The sequence below is a fragment of the Ornithodoros turicata genome, chromosome 1 (genome assembly GCF_037126465.1).
Source record: "Ornithodoros turicata isolate Travis chromosome 1, ASM3712646v1, whole genome shotgun sequence".
NCBI lineage: Eukaryota > Metazoa > Arthropoda > Arachnida > Ixodida > Argasidae > Ornithodoros > Ornithodoros turicata.
Genome location: NC_088201.1, coordinates 47,792,405 through 47,809,703, shown reverse-complemented (window position 1 = coordinate 47,809,703; position 17,299 = coordinate 47,792,405). Strand labels below are relative to the sequence as shown.

Sequence of the window (17,299 nt, the reverse complement as noted above, 5' to 3'; positions counted from 1 at the left end):
GCAAGCGAGGAAACACTCGACGTGTGACACGTGCTTTCCGAATGCTGTGCTCACACAGCACTGAATGTGTCTGCTAGTACAAAGAGACTGTCATAAACGCAGGCAAACTGGTGGACTAACTCCATGATGATAAACCTGAGCGATGGGCAAAGTTACATACAGGACTTTTGAGCTGCTGTATGTTTGTACTGTATGTAACATTGCCCATCGCTCAGGTTTATCATAATGCTGCTAGCACAAATTCACTCACACGCCGAATAATGTTTATGCCCATATTACCCTCTAAACGAGTTAACGAGATTGATAATATCATGTGGATGATATCATTTCCTTGAGCTTGCGTTGTTCATAATAATATCACTCGGGGAAACCCGAAAATGAATGCAATCTCTATGTCATGTTTGCCTTCCATGTTTGTCAGGTGCTCGTCGTTGGAAAATACAGAGAAACATGAAGTTTCGTGGTATCACACATCCACACTTTGTACCTCCGGTTACACGAAAAAAGAAAAAGAGAAACCTTATCCATTGTTTCCTTTCATCTCATGCTGCTCAGAATAGACGAATCACGTGACATTCACCTATTTCCCTCATTACATATAAACGATGCCTCAAAGAATGTTGTCAGACTCTTCCATCCATCTCCAAAAGAAGGGGCATCCAGCAAGGTATGTTATCTCTTCTCCATGACATGACATGGAGTGGCAAGGTGTCGAATCGTGCCTATATCCTCCCAAGAGGACTACGTAGAGGCAACGTGTGATTGACACAAGGTCTTCTTTCATTCGTATCCCGCTGTATGTTTGTTCTTCTGCAGTCCTCAAAAACATGTTACATATTTCTAAAGTTGGCGGCAGTTACGACATTAATCTATAATTCAAAAAAATGTCCGCGTAGAGGGCCGGCAATTTTTTCCCTCGACTGCACTTTTATGTGATCAGAAAGTGTTCTGTTCTTGTTTTGTTTTCGTTTTCGTTTTTTTTTTGTTTTTTTTTTTTTGTTTGAATCGTTCGACATACGTCTTTTTATTTTATTTTAGTGCCGCGCGAACGGTGGTGTCTCTCATGATCATCGTTGTCTCGCGACATCAAGCCACGAATGATACTCAGCGGTGTCTCACACAGCACAGTTCTCTCCTCATGCGGTGGAACGACGTTTTCGTGTACATACTTAGCCAGCTAAGAGACCATTCTGCAGTAACGTTTTTAAAGGGCCTGATACAGTAATCATATATCACACAAATATGAAGTTTCGTGGTATCACACATCCACACTTTGTACCTCCGGTTACATGAAAAAAGAAAAAGAAAAACCTTATCCATTGTTTCCTTTCATCTCATGCTGCTCAGAATAGACGAATCACGTGACATTCGCATTGAATATGCGTTGCACGATAATGCAAGAAACACTTACTGTATCGTCGTGTATATTTACTGTTGCTTTCAGATGCTAGGAAGAGGAACGCTCGCGTTTCTGGTCACCGTTTTTGCAGCGGCACTTGTCGTTGATGGCAAGATTTACGACAGATGCGCTCTTGCCAGCGAGCTGCGCTGGAAGTACAATTTTCCCAAGCATGAAATTGCCGACTGTAAGTCTCGCTCCTCACGGACCACAAACCGTTTGCTTATTTTCATTGAGAACTTTCGCCGGTTGTTTAAGCTGAAGATGTGCCAAATCGTTTTGTCCAATCCTTTTGAGGTGTCCCCTATAACTATTTCTTTTCAACAGAGCCTTATCTGAGTTTCATCGTTTACAACAGACAATGGTGTTGGTGGCATAACACGCTTCTACTTCAGCTGAGGTTTTCCCTGGCTTTTCCTGCACACTTTCCAGACGAATGTCGGTTACCACAGTTACCCCTGAAGTCGGTCCAGGACGCACACTAACCCACATGTCCCCCCCCCCCACTCCTTCCTGCTGTCCTCTCTTCATTTGTCCACGTCTGTATGCCGGCCACAGTTGCTTCGCGGCGCTAACACAGAATTTCAAAAAATCACAGTCATCTATCTCCCTTTTGGTGTAGTAATATGGCAGGCGCATTCCCAGTTAGGACGCCTTGTATTTATGATAATGGTCACGCTCCCACCCTGCTCTCGACATGGAATCAGGGGTGATAACGGTACCATTCTGCCCTGACCAGCCCTTTCCGGCGCTGACGATGTGTTTGTTGGCATTGAATCTGAAGTGAGGGCAGTAGAACTCAAACTAAGCTGGAAAATACAATGTTATACTTGAAAAGGTTCGCGGTTAGTAAAACTTTCACGCACGCTTCTTGTAGCATTCCCTGTCCAATTGTGTTAAAACCTGTCGCAGGGGTGTGCATCGCTCAACATGAAAGCAGCTTTAACACTGCTGCACTTGGCAGACCCAACTACGACGGAAGCCGGGACCATGGCTTATTTCAGGTTAGTAGTCCGCACATTGTAAAAACAGCTTGTGAAAACTCGCAAGCACAGCACGACAACTATACTACAGCTACGCTGGTTGGTTAAAAGAGGAGCGCATGTTAACTGTCCTTGTCGCACTTGGTTGTTATCAGTTGCTAGGACACTGTAAGACGTAGGACCTTCCTCAGTACGTGATCGCCTTGAAATTCTGGGTTATCAGAAATTGCATTAAATCTGCGAATTCGGGTTAAACCCGATTCCGCACGGTTATTATTTATTAGCTGACCCGTAGCTCGAAAGAAGTGCTTGATCAGGACGCGCTCTAAACACCCCTCAACTCCTCCAGAAAGCCCATAAAAGAATGTGATGTTCGGTTGTTCGCCTCACTCCGTGACGCGGCGGGACCCGAAGCGAGTGCCGATCTAGTGGGTCGCTCACGGCTGCTCGGTAGGCTTCTCCTACGTCACACTGTACTTCTTACGTCACTGCAGCAGATGGTGCTGCGCCTCTAAGTCACGCCGCTCTACACATGACTCATTTGCCAGGCCGTTTTTGCAAACTCAGCTCAAGCTCGCTTTTCATAGACTGCTCGATGAATTACTGTAAAATGTCATTTCCTTGCTCTTTAAAATGACTCGAAAGAAATGATGCAGAACTGAGGTCTGCTGTTAGAGGAACAAGTTTTGTGAGTATGACAGGTGCGTAGGTACCCTCGCTGCGCCGGTAAACAAATTCAAACGGGTAGTAAAGCAGCCCACTTCACGAGCCTCGTTGCATCAAGTAACCCAAAACGATGTCAGACACCTCGATGCGCAGCATGTATGACGTATATATACGACGCATATAGCTGTGCTTCAGTTCCTGTCTCACCTCTGGCTTGGTACTGTTGTCGCGATCACTTTTCATTGTTTGCAAGTAGTGCAAACTACCCGGTGGCTCAACAATAGCAAACATCTATGAACCTTTCTCCACTTATCTTCAGAGTTGCTGACACACATCGACTGCGTCCAACATTTTAATGCAGCTCGTTGCCAAGAAAAATAATAGGCTCGAACGATACAAATGAAAGGGAAACACCATTGCTGTCATCAGCTGGATTAGGATAATGCGCTTTGCCGTAGCTTTAGCCGTAGCTTTAGAAAGGTGAGCTAATGAAATCTCCAACAGATCAACGACCGCTACTGGTGCAGCCCTCCTGGACCACACAATGACTGCGGGATCAATTGTGCTGGTACGTAAACTTGTTTTGCTTTTTACAGCGACAGCTGTGTGGGGCTCAATTTCGTAAAGATCCTGTTCTGTACGTCGCATCGCCGAAAGCCCAGCGAGGTCAAGCGGAGAAACGAGTTTAACAGACGTGACGACGTATGACATGCAACTTCGGTGTCTCCGAGGGAATGGTAAACGCCGGAGCCACCGCCATCCTAACTCATCGACTTTGATGAAGAGGGTCTAGCGATGCGCGTGTGGCTTCACTTCCAAGGAGACGCCACGGACAAATCAACAGCTCTGTCGCTGTCATTGATCTGATGCCACTGTAACTCGCATTGCATTTGTTTCTTTTTTCCTTTTTTTGATCGAACATTTCCTCTAACAACAACATAATCTATCGCGCGTAATTTCGCGTTCTCTATTCTGAAGAACCCTATTTTCAAGAAGTGTAAGTCACGATAACACACGTTTTTCTCAAAAACTTCGCTTGAAAGGATGTTGAAAGCGCTTCATTAGGCCAGAGTCAGACTGGTTATACAAACGCGCAAAACATGTATAGCGGATGTATTTAGAGAGGACGAGGCATCGAGACAGGTCCCCCCCCCGTGATCACGCTCATCCTGACCCTATATAATTCACTATTTCTGTTTTAAGGTGTCAGATATTTCTGTTTAAACCAACATTTCACTAACGTACGTTCTCATAACGCAGCATTGAGAGATGACAACCTCGCAGACGATGCTAAATGCATTCGCAAGATTTACGGCAGGCACGGTTTCAGTGCTTGGTAAGTGCTCCCATACATACTTCATCGCTCATCCATGAGTACCCGTAGAATACCTTCCTTTAACGGGAGTGTCTATAGCAGGGTGTGGGTATGCCCACAAAACTGCTTCAGAGCCTTAGTGCGCGTCTTTTTTAAATACGTTAACAACTCGTATTGTTCAGCGAATACTGATAACGGAAGGCCGCTATTGTTGGTTGCTTTTAGGAAGCCTTGTTGCATGATAAAAATAATAACGGCTGCGATGTCCTTCGATGGTGATACACAACGCTACGCTGAGAGTATACGGGGACACGTCGAGGGAACATCCATGACTGAAACACACACTTGTGCTTTGCAGGGTTGCATGGAAAAACAGGTGCCGCGGCAAGAACCTAAGCGGATACGTTGCAGGTTGCAAGATTTAACCACTTCCACACTCTTGGATGCCTCTGTGAAGCTTCTTATCTTGGGTGCATTGTAGCGGTACCTACAATTGCAAATATAAATGATGTGAACAGCAACACTTATGTTCAGGCTACAATCATTGCACGTTTCCTGTATCCATCTGGGAGGAGTTAAGAAATAGCGTTTTATTTACAAAATGCGGAACTGGGGGGCATCACAAGGCTTGCTGCTCCACTTCTTGGACGATAGGTAAAAGAGAGATCGCGCGCGCACACACAAGGAAAAACCACATTAACGACAAAACAAGAAGAACGTGTTGATTGTAGACATGCATCTTGTACGAATGCGAAACAGAGCACAGGGAAGGATATCTACACAGAGACAGCATTCGCAATATAACAAGGAGAGTGTTGAGCAGAGCATTAAAATGCAATCATGCTGGTGTACCGATGTGGACGGTATCATTTCCTTGAGCTTGAGGAGGTGGTAGCGAGTAGGAGTGGGACTGGTGGTAGGAGTCTATATAGGGATGGAACGATATCGATATTGTTATCGATATTATCGATATTTTATGTCTCCGATGTTATCGATACTTTTAAAGTACCGATATTTACCATAAAAATATTGATACTACATCGATATAGATATCGATATGCATGCTAAATATTAGTAATTCGGCGTCGGCGGCGCTCGGACAGGATGTGAAAGGATGTGTGGAGCTGCTCAAGGAGTTTATCAATTAAGCTTGACGGCTTTTTTCCCTCTCTCCCTCTTGATTTGGTTTTCCATCATGATGCCGATATTTTCCTGTAAAGGTATGATGCACGTTAGGGGAAAGACTTTTGTTTGCTTGTTTGTTTGTTTCTAAAAGTTCGTGAATTGTCCGGGGCTGCATTTCGTGCCAAACGCAACGAGATACAGAGGGAATAGAGTACGCAACCACCTTGGCGAGGCTCCAGACTTTCATTCCAGTAGGCGACCCTCTCCTTTCTCTCTCGCACTCCTTCTGTCAAGTCAAAAACGAACGAAGTGCGAACCGAAGGACCAATGAAACGCGAGTGCGCAACGCATGTTGGGTTGAAGCGCCCATGAGACATGCACGCTCGAGCCAGTGCAACTTTTTCTGCACGAAAACAATCAGCTGAATTCACTATAAAGCCAGTTCCTTATCACACAGCGCCAAAGTCGGGGTGTTGACACACGACGTTCCGAATTCCGCTGTCTTTTTTCGTTGACTTAAAATGACCTGATGAGCGCTCTCTTGTCATGGCACCGCTTTTTGCGTTCTGTGCCGCCCGTGGACATCACCGGAGGAACAGGTTCGTGCGAACGCACTATTGCGAATAGTTGACAGATGGGTATCATTTTTAATTATTCGAAAATTTCGGGTATTGTGTGTGTATTGTCATCAAACAAGAGAGCTACCTATGGAGGTAGCCCCTTTTATACAGACTCTATCTTACATACCAGATAAAAACGCTCCAAAGGGAGATTGCTTTTTGTACGTGCCATACCATATGCGAACAATCCTGAAACTCCGGAAGAGTCGCTACGGGCCAGTACAGTCCTAGTCGGCTTACTAGAACCTGATATGCCACTCACCTTGATCACGATCAAAGAGCCGAGTTGCTGTAAGCCAGCGGCGAGAGCACTCCAGAGACCCGAATAATGACTGCTCACGGATGATATGTGCACGCAGTCCGGCTCTCACTGCCTGGAAAATAGCCACGCTTCCAACATCAGGGCCACCGAAGGCCAACCGACACCGGCGAATCCATATTTGGAAGTTGATTTCCGGAGATCAGCAATGATAATTGCTTCCGTTCTGCGCGTACGCCCGGCAACGGCTCCAGGTACCCTGCGGTGGCCCAGTCGACAGTTAGGAGCCTAAATATTAGCACCACCCTACTCCACAGTAAAAGCGGAATACGGCATCGCAAAAAGAAAAAAAAAGAACAAAGTTCTGCAGTCTCAGACATGCCACAAGACGGACAAGTGTCCGTGCGACATATCCGAAGTGCAAATGTTCACGCAGAGAAAGGACACCATGGGCCAGCTTCCAATGGAGACTAGCGCGCCGTGCATCAAGCCAGCCTGTAACGATACGCCGCCATGCGAATTTCGTTGGCGCTGCTGGCCTTGCGGGACCCAGTCGCATTTCCTTGAAGGCGGCGTAGAAATCACAGACGCTTCACAAGGAAATGTCTTCACCTGGGCACTGGACACGCAAGCGCCGCACAACAGCTACACAAGGGCTAAAATAAGGCTGTATTCCGCTCTGGGGCGATGCTCGAGGCTCTCTAGGAACCACCTGGCGGCGTATCCTAGAAAATACTGTACTAATGCGCAGACCGGGTGCTCCGACGCACGGAGCGCCTCAAAGAGAAAGCCACAACTGCTGCTGTGCGTGAAGACATTATTCAATGGATGGCATCACGTAGCGCTATCCTGTGGAGGTCTGACGACTTGCCAGGGACAGAATACGTCTGGTATGGGTGTAGCGCCTTGTCTAAGTGCAGCGAAACACGCAAAAGAAGTGCCTTGACTATGATTTTGTGGTCGCGTGCCAATAGAGTGATAGGCCGGTATGCGTCCGGATCTCGCTTTCTCGTTTTCCCAATGTCAGTGATCTTTCCTGGAAACATCTAGGGATTTGAAAGGAAACTTGCCTTGCGTCGCTGTTTCCAATGTGCATCGACCTTAGTACCGTGTGCAAAAGATCAACGTCCTTTTCACAAACGACGTGTTCCTTAAGAATTAGGCTTGGACTTGGTCATACGGGTAATTTTCGTGGTCCGCCAACCACGTACTTAAAACATCTACTCTGCGCGGTCCGTGCTAGACTGTACTCAGGTGGAGTCGATTCTGACGCGATGGCAGAACTCCAGGGGTATCAATGGTCCAAGACCTCGATAGGGAAGCCGCTTTTGCTAGTTTGCAGCCATGCAAATGAACGCGTGATGTACGAGTACGTATTCTACTCGAACTACACTGCACGAGATGGCGAACGTACAGCATACTATGTGTGCGGCGGATGCCGTTACCGAAAGGAACCTCAAAGTCAACCTTCCCCACCCCAAAGTCAAAGCCGGCGTTGTCTACGGTAGCCCAGAAGATTGTCATCACATTTGCAGTCCAGAGTCCCAGGCTGAAGCAAAGGTTGGTATCTATTTCTTCAGATAACTATTTTACACCATCATGGCCCCGTTGTTGTATTGCACCTAAGTTGTTTTCTTGTATAGTGTTTGACGTATCCCATCTATACCATGCGCACGTGTTCCAGGTATCGGCGAAACACTTCGAAAGAACCACCAGGGAGGAGATATTCCAGGGAACGGACAACAGGCCACGGGAAACCTACAATGTTCTCCTGCAAAAATTTGTTGACCAGCACGTACATGTCCCCCGAGATAGACGTGCAGACATCGAGAGGCATCTTCCCATGTTCCGGTATGTGAGCTGCTATCTTCAGTGTTATTCGGTGGACGGCCTTGTTCGGTTAAGAGCAACGAAAGGCCGCCGGGTGGGTGGCTGCGCGCTGGCTTGGGCACTACCCCGGGCGGTCGTTAATCCTGCAGCAAGCTGTAGTACAAATTTAGGACCCGCGGCTGTGGCGAACAGTCAGTGTTAGCCTTTCCTCTCCCTATAATTCGGGAGTGGGGGGGGGGGGGGGGTATACACGTATTACAGGATTCCTTTTCAGTGTGTCCCAAGGTATCAGGCTAGTCCTCGCAATCCAGCTAAGAACCTATGTACATGTACAGGAGCAGAAAAGAATAATAAATTCAATTCAATTCAAGTCAAGGTAACCTGACCAGACCGTTTTACAAGTAGAGCGGTAAACGGAAGTCTGAGGCGATCATTGTGGTACTTGAGTTAGAAACAGGTGCTACACTATGAATTGCACCTGTTTCTAATTCAAGTATCACAAAGATCGTCTTAGGTTTTCGTTTATCGTTCTATTCGTAAGACAGTCTGGTCAGGTTATCTTGGGACACACTGTATAGTAGATGGTAGACGCTCCCCGTGCCGTTCACTAATTTTTTTTCTTGTAATCTCTGTTTTTGACAGCTCGGTTCGTTCGACGTACCAAATGCAGTTAAATTGGAGGTACCCTGTTCTCCATGGAATTGGAGATCCTGCGGAAACGTGGGAAGGGCTCACGAAGATGTCGGAGGTCTCGCGGTCGGGAGCACCAGGATCGTACATGATACTGCAGCGTTCGGTTCCACCCTTTTTGGCCATCTCATCGGATCTGGACCTGGACACGTTACACGCTTCCCACCACTAAGTGTGTGATGGGACCTTCTCCTACAAACCGGCGATGTTCGCTGAACTCTATTCTGTTCACGGTTTCGTACGTGGCGAAGCCGTTCCGCTCGTGGTGGGACTTCTGCCTGATAACGCTGCTACGACATATACAGCTTTCTTCCAGGCTGTTAAGGACGCACTCGAGAGGAGGTATGTATGCACTTATAGACGACTATGTCAGAACATTCTCTGCTAATAAAATTATGCTTTAACTATGCCCCGTGCTACCGGACTAATCTTTCGTTAGCACTTGAGCAAAGTGACATTTTTCTTATTTTGCTTGCTCTCACGCATGATACATGTAAGCGATTTATTTACCGCGATCCATCATTCACAGGCACGGTACAGTGGGAGCAGTGTCAACAGGAATCGGTCACTTTGATTTTGAGCAAGCCGCCACGCGCGCATTTCATTCAGTCTTCCCACAATCGACAACAAAAGGCTGACTTTTCCACTTCGGCCAGTGTCTTCAAAGAAAGCTTGGCGAGCTTGGCCTCAAGGTAACCACTCGTATGATTACTTCCGGTATTCTGTGTTATGCTGTGTAAATTCCAGACATTACATGCCTCTCAGATACTTTGAACCAATATGAAGTGAGTTTGTCTAATCAGTGTAACCACTCTTCTCGCAGAGGAACGGAAAATTCACGACTCAATATTCTTCACAGTTTCGGTCTCTATTTTGAGCTTGTGTCGAAGTATGTTTGGGTGTATACACAATATGTGCATGGCTGTTATTTGTGTTGAAATTCTCTGCGCCCACTTTTGCCAAGAGAAGAAGAGAAAAAAATATCCTGTCATGTGTCGGAAGCGACAACGGGCACGTAATTTCAACGGATGACGTGACTTTACTATTATTTTTGTGTTTGTGTGTGTGTCGTGAGAACGTGCTCGTAAAAGTAAGGAGATATGTTATGCTCAATGCAGAGCCTCTATTCCGGCAATGGAGCTTATGGTGCTCAAGGGTTCGACGGCGTCCGAGCTTGGCTGCACAGGTGTGCCGCACTCAGTGTGCTTCCGCTGGGACTTGTTGGGCCACCCTGGAGATTTTCTCTGAAGCCAACGAGACCACGGTAAGAAGACCCCAGGATGGAAGCGGCCCCTTGCCTCTACGTAGACTACTTCGAGCGGCAGTGGCTTACCAACGTTCATCTCTGGAATTATTTTGCGGATGAGGACGATCTCCGCACAAACAATCACGCCGAAGGGTTGCATAATTCGCTGCGCATGAAATTCAAGAGCCAACCCCACATGACGATTTCGAAGTTCCTCGTCGAATGTCAGTCAAGCATACACAATGCTAACCGGGTAAGCAACAAATTCGCACAATCCGGGAACATCATCATGATAATTAATAGAATACAGCATATATAATTCCTCGCTTGCTCTCTGTGTATTCATGCTTCTTACCGCCATTTGCAAGTACGCATTCGGCAGCTGCTGAACGGGGCTTCGCCAAGCAGGAGACGACGCAATTTCGTGGAGAACAACGCGGTGCTGCAAGAGGCTCCTCTTCCTTCTCATGTGCGTACGGAAGATACAGCTCAGGCAGACTTGTACGTAACGGGTAACGGGTAATTGCGTTACTAGTAATCAATTACTTTTTTGAGTAATTTGTAACGTAATCGATTACTTTTGGGGCCCAGTAATTTTTTGAGTAATTCAATTACAATTTTCAGTAACCAGTTACCAAGTAATCGATTACTTGGAAACTAAAGAATCCACATTGTTCGGGACGACGCACACGCACACATATATGGGATGATTCACCGCCGCGAGAAGACAAAAACCAACTGCCCTCTGCAAGTTCGGTGCAAGGCAGCTGCCTTATCTCTAGGACTTTTCCCGCAACAATTACTTACCCGAGGACCCCGAGGTCAATTGCCACAGTGTTCCGCACGTGTAGTGTATTTTTGAGTCCACTGTCCTCTCCCCATTCATGTGTACTAAAGTTGAACACTGCTCTTAGGAAATAAATTTTGCTTCACTGCTGACTTCGTTTTTGCTTCGTTTCGCTTCGTTTTTGCTCAGTTTCCTTTTTTTTTTGTTGTTGATATATTTTTCTTATATATTTTTCTCTATCTCTTTTTATATCGTTTTCTCAGATATCGAAAGTAATTGGCAAAGTAACGCGTTACTTTTCAAGGCGTTACTTCATTACTTTTTCCGGCAAGTAATTTGTAACGGTAAAAAATTACTTTTTCGTACAAGGTAACGGTAACGGTAATCAATTACTTTTTTTAGTAACGTGTACAAGTCTGAGCTCAGGGGAAATGATGCTCGAAGCACCCTTCAGAGACGTAACAGAGCAGTTTGCTCATGTCATCAATCCATACATGCAGCGCATGTCCCACTTGCTGGACCATGCTAACTATAAGTTAGTTCAGTTGTTCAAACGAAAAAAAAGAGAGAGAGAGAGAAAGACAACAACAAATTAACGGAGTAGGCTGAGCATTTGTTTTTCGTTTTACTCGGTGTATGGCATGGCATCTTTCGGTGGGAATGTTTAAATCCCATCTTCAATCGTTAACGAAGCATTTGTTCACTCGCATTCGGGGGTCCCCCTCCCTTTTCGGATGAAACAAACGTTTGGACGGTTTGGGCAAGTTTTTCCCCCTCTGGTTCAGTTCGTCCAATGCCCACTACGTCCAATTTTTTTTTCGGACGTACTGAGTACTTGGACGAAAAAAACATTTGGACGAATCGGGGTGCTACCCAAATCTGATTGACCCGAAACATGTTCACATCCTCATGTTGGAGAGACGGGATTCTTTATGCAAAGAACCATTGAATTTGCATTTGAGAATAAATCGCAAGACAAAGCGAGACGAATAAAGCAAAAATCCTAACATGCCGAGTGTGAGTCAAGACCAGGCTGTTTTCTCCAAAAAAATATCTGGGCGCCGCAATATTGAGGTCACGTGATCTTCCGCCATTGCCGGCCTTCAGTATTATTGGTACCGCGATGTTACATGTAAGGTTTGTCTGCGCATGTGGCACGTGCCGCAGGGTAGGCCTGCGGAAATTTGGACCACCATAATTTGACGTGTGCCGGAAATCTCCGACATACGGTGCCGGAAGCAATGTTTACCTTCCCCACATTGCTACCGCCGTCGGCCGGAATCGAACCCGCGATCGTGAGCTCAGCCAGCCAGCACGTTACCGACTGTGCTACCGGGCTGACTGTCGAACGGCGTCTCCGCCTCGCGATCGCAGGCGTGGTAGCATTATGGTAGCTAGCATCGTACGAGGGGTGTTCAAGTCAAACCGAGACTTTTCATTTTTCGCGAAAGTAAAATGAACTTACAGGCGATCGAGAAATTAGTTTTATTTTTCAACGTAATTTCCAGCTGCACTAATGCACTTGTCCCAGCGTTTCACGAGGGCTTGGATGCCAGCAACGTAGAAATCCTTACCGGCTCGTACCAGCCATGATCGGACAGCATTCTCGACCTCATCGTCACAGCTGAAGTGGCGGCCCCCAAGGAACGCCTTCAGTGGCCCGAAGGGATGGAAATCGCTGGGGGCGAGGCCTGGACTGTAAGGGGGATGTGGAAGAAACCCCCAGCCAAGTTCCTGTAAGGTGCGTGTCGTGAGATGCGCGTTATGCGGGCGTGCATTGTCCTGTAGGAGGAGGACTTCTTTGGTGATGAGGCCCGGCCGCTTTTGCTTCAGCACCTTATGCACATCCCCGAGAACCTGGCAGTAATATGCACTATTGATGGTGGTACCACTGGGCAGAAAGTCAACATGAACAACGCCAGCCTTGTCCCAGAAAACCGTGACCATGACCTCACCCGCAGACGGGGTGCTTCGGAACTTCTTGGGAGCAGGCGAGCCCAGATGCTTCAACTGTTTTGATGCGCGTTTAGACTCAGGAGTGAAATGGTGCACCCACGTTTCCTCGCACGTGATGATCCGGTCAAGGAGCGGCTGTTTTTCATGTCGAAACGGTACCTTAGCTCTTGGGAGATTTCCCGTCTTCTCAAACACGGAGAGCTGCCTCTGGACCCAACGGGCACTAACTTTCCGAAACTGGAGGTGTTCGTGAATGATAGTGTTCAACGTTCCCACAGAAAGGTCCGTCTTTTGAGCCAGTTCGAGACATGTTATCCGTCGGTCCCTGAGGATCCGGCGCTCCACAACTTAATTGGATGTTCTCAGGAACTCTGACACTGGGCTCTGAGCCGCCCCGCGGCCGGGATCGTCCTGCACTGATGTTAAGCCGTCTCGGAACCGTTTGCACCACTGAGACGCTTTGCTGCGGCTAAGTGTATCGTGGCCATACTGAGTCTGAAGACTTCTGTGAATTTCAGATGACTTTACGCCTTCATTCACGAGAAACTTCATGACAATTCGCTGTGTGATGTGCGCGCTCACCTCGTTGTCGGCCATCTTGTCCAGCACGTGTCTTCTGTTTCGCACAAACTTTGGACCACCACGTGGTGAACGCGGAGGCCTGCCGCGTGTGAAAATGACGAAAAAGAAGTAGCGCGAGCCATTTGTACACTCAGAAGACAGAAAGTCCCGGTTTGACTTGAACACCCCTCGTAGCATTTCGCGTGCGCGTTATCGCAAGCTTCGTCATCCTTCATCGCCACGGACGTACGGCATGTACAGGGTGGGTGCAGATAAAGTAGTCCCACATTCGTTCACGATGGCGTTGTGGGTTTACTTTATCTGCACCCACCCTGTATATATAAGCGCTGACACGGAACGTGTGGACAACACACGGCGATGGCTCAAGGTACAGAGAGGGTACACGTAAGTGAACGAAATATGTTTTTATTCGAACCCGCTCTTACAACACCGAGAAATATCGTTTTTCTGGGATGTTTATCAGTGCAACGCCACATAATTTCGCACTATGTACAGTGCGTGTTCTGTCGTAGTAGTTGTTTAACAAATACATTTCGTACTAAAAACAGCATGGCAATACATAACAATATAACGACTGCAAAATTTCATTCTTTCTTTCGATTCTTTTTCAGTGGTGCACAAGTACATGATAAACAAAACAGACATTGATGGCAGACCAGCGGAAAACTACAAGGAATTTGCTGAGGCAACCAACCTCCTCGACTCTTGCCACGTTGGAATTGTTCCCTGCAAAGTGTGTGGGAAAGTCTGTTGTCTGCATGCCAACGTTAGGTCAACACAGAGTGTCTTAAGTTCGTACGAAGTCACCGTTGCCTTTCGTGACAGACATATGCAAGATGTATCTGGCCCATGTGAGGCAGGACTGGGAAAAACATCCTCTCCAGGGGGGCTGTTTTACTTGAATTGGCAGAAGCTACAAAGAAACGACTTACTGGGACCTCAGTGGAAGCAGTGCTTACGAATCGGTTGCATAAATCTTCTTTCAGGACAGAGTACCTTGAGGACACAATGCTTCTTTAGGTGTTGAACCCTCCTGAGGCATACTCACATCCCGAGAGAACACAAAGACGCAAGATATTTTGTTGACAAAAGAAAGGAGGACAAATTTTGTTAAAAGGCAGATTTGCTACGGTCTTTGCAGCTCTGACATCTTCCTCAAATACCCTTTTTGTAAGTCCAGTAAAGGATGAGGATGGGAACTGCTCTTCCGGTAGAGTTTCATAAAAACTAAATGTTGTCTGCACAAAGCGACTACAGACAAGGCTTAGAGAGTACTTCTGCGCTGACTGTGGAGGACAGCAAATCCTTCCTTCTCGTACACTGCACACCTTTCTCTCCCATCTCATTCATCGCCGAACAATTTGTGCATTCTGATGCTGGTAGCGTGCCTTCCTCTCTCTGAAAGAAAAAAATGGCGTTCCTTCACGAATTTTTTGCGGACGATCTATCGAACGGATTTTTGTTCTGAAAACGGCTTTGGTATCTGGTGACCGAAGAGATCAGATGTCCTCATTGGAGCAACTTCGTAGCTTTTATAATTAAAAAGTTAATTATTGAAAGTTAATTAAGACATTGCCTTAGGAGTCTGTTAATGCCCCCCTAGGGAGTGCCCTTCAGCATATGCTATATTGCAATTGATTTCATCTCGGAAAAAGTGATTGATATATTTTTAAAAAATCTGTTCACACTTAGCGTGGACACCCTGTATACTAAGGTGTGTGTAGTCACCCAATATTTATGTAAAGGCAAGGCTAAAACTCACCCCCTGTTCATATGTGACTTGCCCCACACTTTTCCTTCTTTCGAGTACCTGTAGGGCGCCTCCATTTCTTTCTTCCTCCATGTCCTGGGATGAGCTGGGATAGAGCCATCTACCACAGCGTCTCAACATGGCTGACAAAAAATTTGCAGCTTACTAATAGTTTTCATAGGCTTTTGAAGGTGCTTTCCAATGTTGTGTTCACACTTGTACAGTGTTGTTGTATACTTGTGGACATCACAGGTGTCTCGATTTCAAATGCCTTGATTTGAAAGCTGATTTGATGTGTATGCAAAAACGGACAGAAATCGTTGAGCATGCTATTGATTTTATGAGCTGTGGCATGACCGGTATTGACTGATGTAAGTCACTAAATAAACTAAGCTTATTTAGAGTCACTAAATAAGTCGATAATCTAGTCGAAACTGTGCATCATTGCTTGCTTATTTGCAAAGGCAAGAAAAAAATGGCTGCAAAAAAGGCCTTTATTTATTTGCCTTAAACTAAAAAGTTACTAAATAAGCTTAGCTTATTTAGTGAATAAGCTAAGTCACATTGATGAACTGTCGTTTGATAGAGTGTTCAGGGAAATGATATGTGCATCCTATAAAGCTACTACCTTTTAGAAATTTACATTTGCTGTGCATAAGAATCAGAAGAGGGACAAAGTGCACTCAGTTGGTACAAGTTCCTCCTCCTCCTCCTTGTCCGCGTCTGTCGCTGCAGGAAGCTTATATGAACGTAAGAATCAGACCTGTAAAGTAATTCAATTACTGTAGTTAATTACAAATCGAATTATTCTGGGAGGTAATTTGTAATGCACTTGAGATTACTTTGTATGTGATTTGGGACACAACCTCATTTCGAATGCTTTATTTTTTTCGCAATGTCCGCGATTTATACTCTTTCACGAAAGCCAAGATTGTCGTGTACGGATGCAATGTGCAGCAGTCAAAGGCAGGACAATCCTACGTTCGTCGTCACGTACGGTTGGCTGGCATGGCTAGCCAACCAAGAGGGATCTCATCACAAGTTCTATCGCACATTCCAAATTCAAGACAAACCGGATCCATGTGTCAACTTAAAACAATCGGCAATGACATATTTTAAAAATGCAATGAAAGCTGGCTATAGTTCCATCTCAAATCGAACAAGCCGGTACACTTGATATCTCGAATGAACGGGGGGAAAATATATGTTGAAGTCATCGGTGAGTTAAGATAAATAAACACTTTCGGAATTTTCTGCGCTGCGCGGTTCGTGAAATAGGAGAGGAGGATAAAATTGCCTCTCCGAAGACGATGTCGTCGCGCGCAGGTTTGGGCGTCCCCAACAAATCTATTTCTTGTCGCAGTGTGGTGATATCTTGCTCTGGCTTTAGACCACCTAGGGCACAAGAGGCCCCTGCGTTGGCAGCTGTGTCGGCAGTGCTGTGACGAACTTCGGAAGCCTTTATCTAGAAAAAAACATATCAAAAACTTGCCTCGAAAGTTTGATATGCCATAGATAGTCCCTTAGACTACACACAGAAGAAAAATCAAAATTCGGACTTGATCGATAGATTACACTGTGAATTCTTTGCCGGCCCTATACGCGGAGCCCAATCAATATCGCGGAGCCCAATCTCACGCATGGGGCAAAATCGAATTTTCCAAACAGACATTCAGCTTCTGCCTTCACATGTAAACTAATTGGTATCATTTGAAGCTGTTCTGAGCGTTTGCGTCCATGACAGTGTTATGCTCGCTGAATGTACAGGGTGGGTGCTCTAAAAGGTCCACGACCTACTGAAAGGTCAGTCAGGAGGTCAGAAGTCAGAAAGGTCAGGTCGTGAAAACGTCAGTCACATTTTCGCGCGTGGCGCGATACCTACTTGACGCACAGACTTCCGCTGCCTCGGAATACAGAATTTATGCAGGAGGAACCTACAAAAAAAATCGTGGTTACCAAACACTGTCTAATAAAATAAATACGACCACGCAAACTTTCGTCTTCATGCATTTCCTATGCGCTTTACCGACGTATACACCGCGGTCTGCCAATGGTTGTGAATAGCATCTGCCTATGGGCGCTGGCCGACAT

At 46.2% G+C, this 17,299-nt stretch overlaps 2 protein-coding genes and 1 long non-coding RNA gene across 3 annotated transcripts; all 3 read left to right on the top strand.

The window, feature by feature from the left end:
• The first annotated feature begins 529 nt into the window (after window positions 1-529).
• Window positions 530-4,886, top strand: LOC135378174 (lysozyme-like). Its single transcript, XM_064611104.1, has 6 exons — window positions 530-667; window positions 1,445-1,586; window positions 2,312-2,403; window positions 3,553-3,616; window positions 4,309-4,384; window positions 4,722-4,886. Exons 1-6 carry the CDS (start codon window positions 545-547, stop codon window positions 4,786-4,788), a joined length of 564 nt encoding a protein of 187 aa, XP_064467174.1. The 5' UTR covers window positions 530-544; the 3' UTR covers window positions 4,789-4,886.
• Window positions 4,887-4,985: 99 nt separating this feature from the next.
• Window positions 4,986-9,197, top strand: LOC135378175 (uncharacterized). Its single transcript, XM_064611105.1, has 3 exons — window positions 4,986-7,927; window positions 8,052-8,218; window positions 8,840-9,197. Exons 1-3 carry the CDS (start codon window positions 7,769-7,771, stop codon window positions 9,057-9,059), a joined length of 546 nt encoding a protein of 181 aa, XP_064467175.1. The 5' UTR covers window positions 4,986-7,768; the 3' UTR covers window positions 9,060-9,197.
• Window positions 9,198-10,006: 809 nt separating this feature from the next.
• Window positions 10,007-16,462, top strand: LOC135378177 (uncharacterized). The gene is made up of 2 exons (XR_010418295.1): window positions 10,007-10,602; window positions 14,070-16,462. It is a non-coding gene; the product is annotated as an uncharacterized LOC135378177 (long non-coding RNA).
• The last annotated feature ends 837 nt before the right edge of the window (window positions 16,463-17,299 follow it).

Excerpts from the sequence above, each read along its gene's own strand:
- LOC135378174 (XM_064611104.1), top strand. The coding sequence starts at position 545 with ATGCTGCTCAGAATAGACGAATCACGTGACATTCACCTATTTCCCTCA. Across the intron at positions 668-1,444 it reads AAGAAGGGGCATCCAGCAAG|ATGCTAGGAAGAGGAACGCT; the intron begins GTATGTTATCTC and ends TGTTGCTTTCAG. Across the intron at positions 4,385-4,721 it reads AGGCACGGTTTCAGTGCTTG|GGTTGCATGGAAAAACAGGT; the intron begins GTAAGTGCTCCC and ends TGTGCTTTGCAG.
- LOC135378175 (XM_064611105.1), top strand. The coding sequence starts at position 7,769 with ATGGCGAACGTACAGCATACTATGTGTGCGGCGGATGCCGTTACCGAA. Across the intron at positions 7,928-8,051 it reads AGTCCCAGGCTGAAGCAAAG|GTATCGGCGAAACACTTCGA; the intron begins GTTGGTATCTAT and ends CACGTGTTCCAG. Across the intron at positions 8,219-8,839 it reads AGGCATCTTCCCATGTTCCG|CTCGGTTCGTTCGACGTACC; the intron begins GTATGTGAGCTG and ends TGTTTTTGACAG.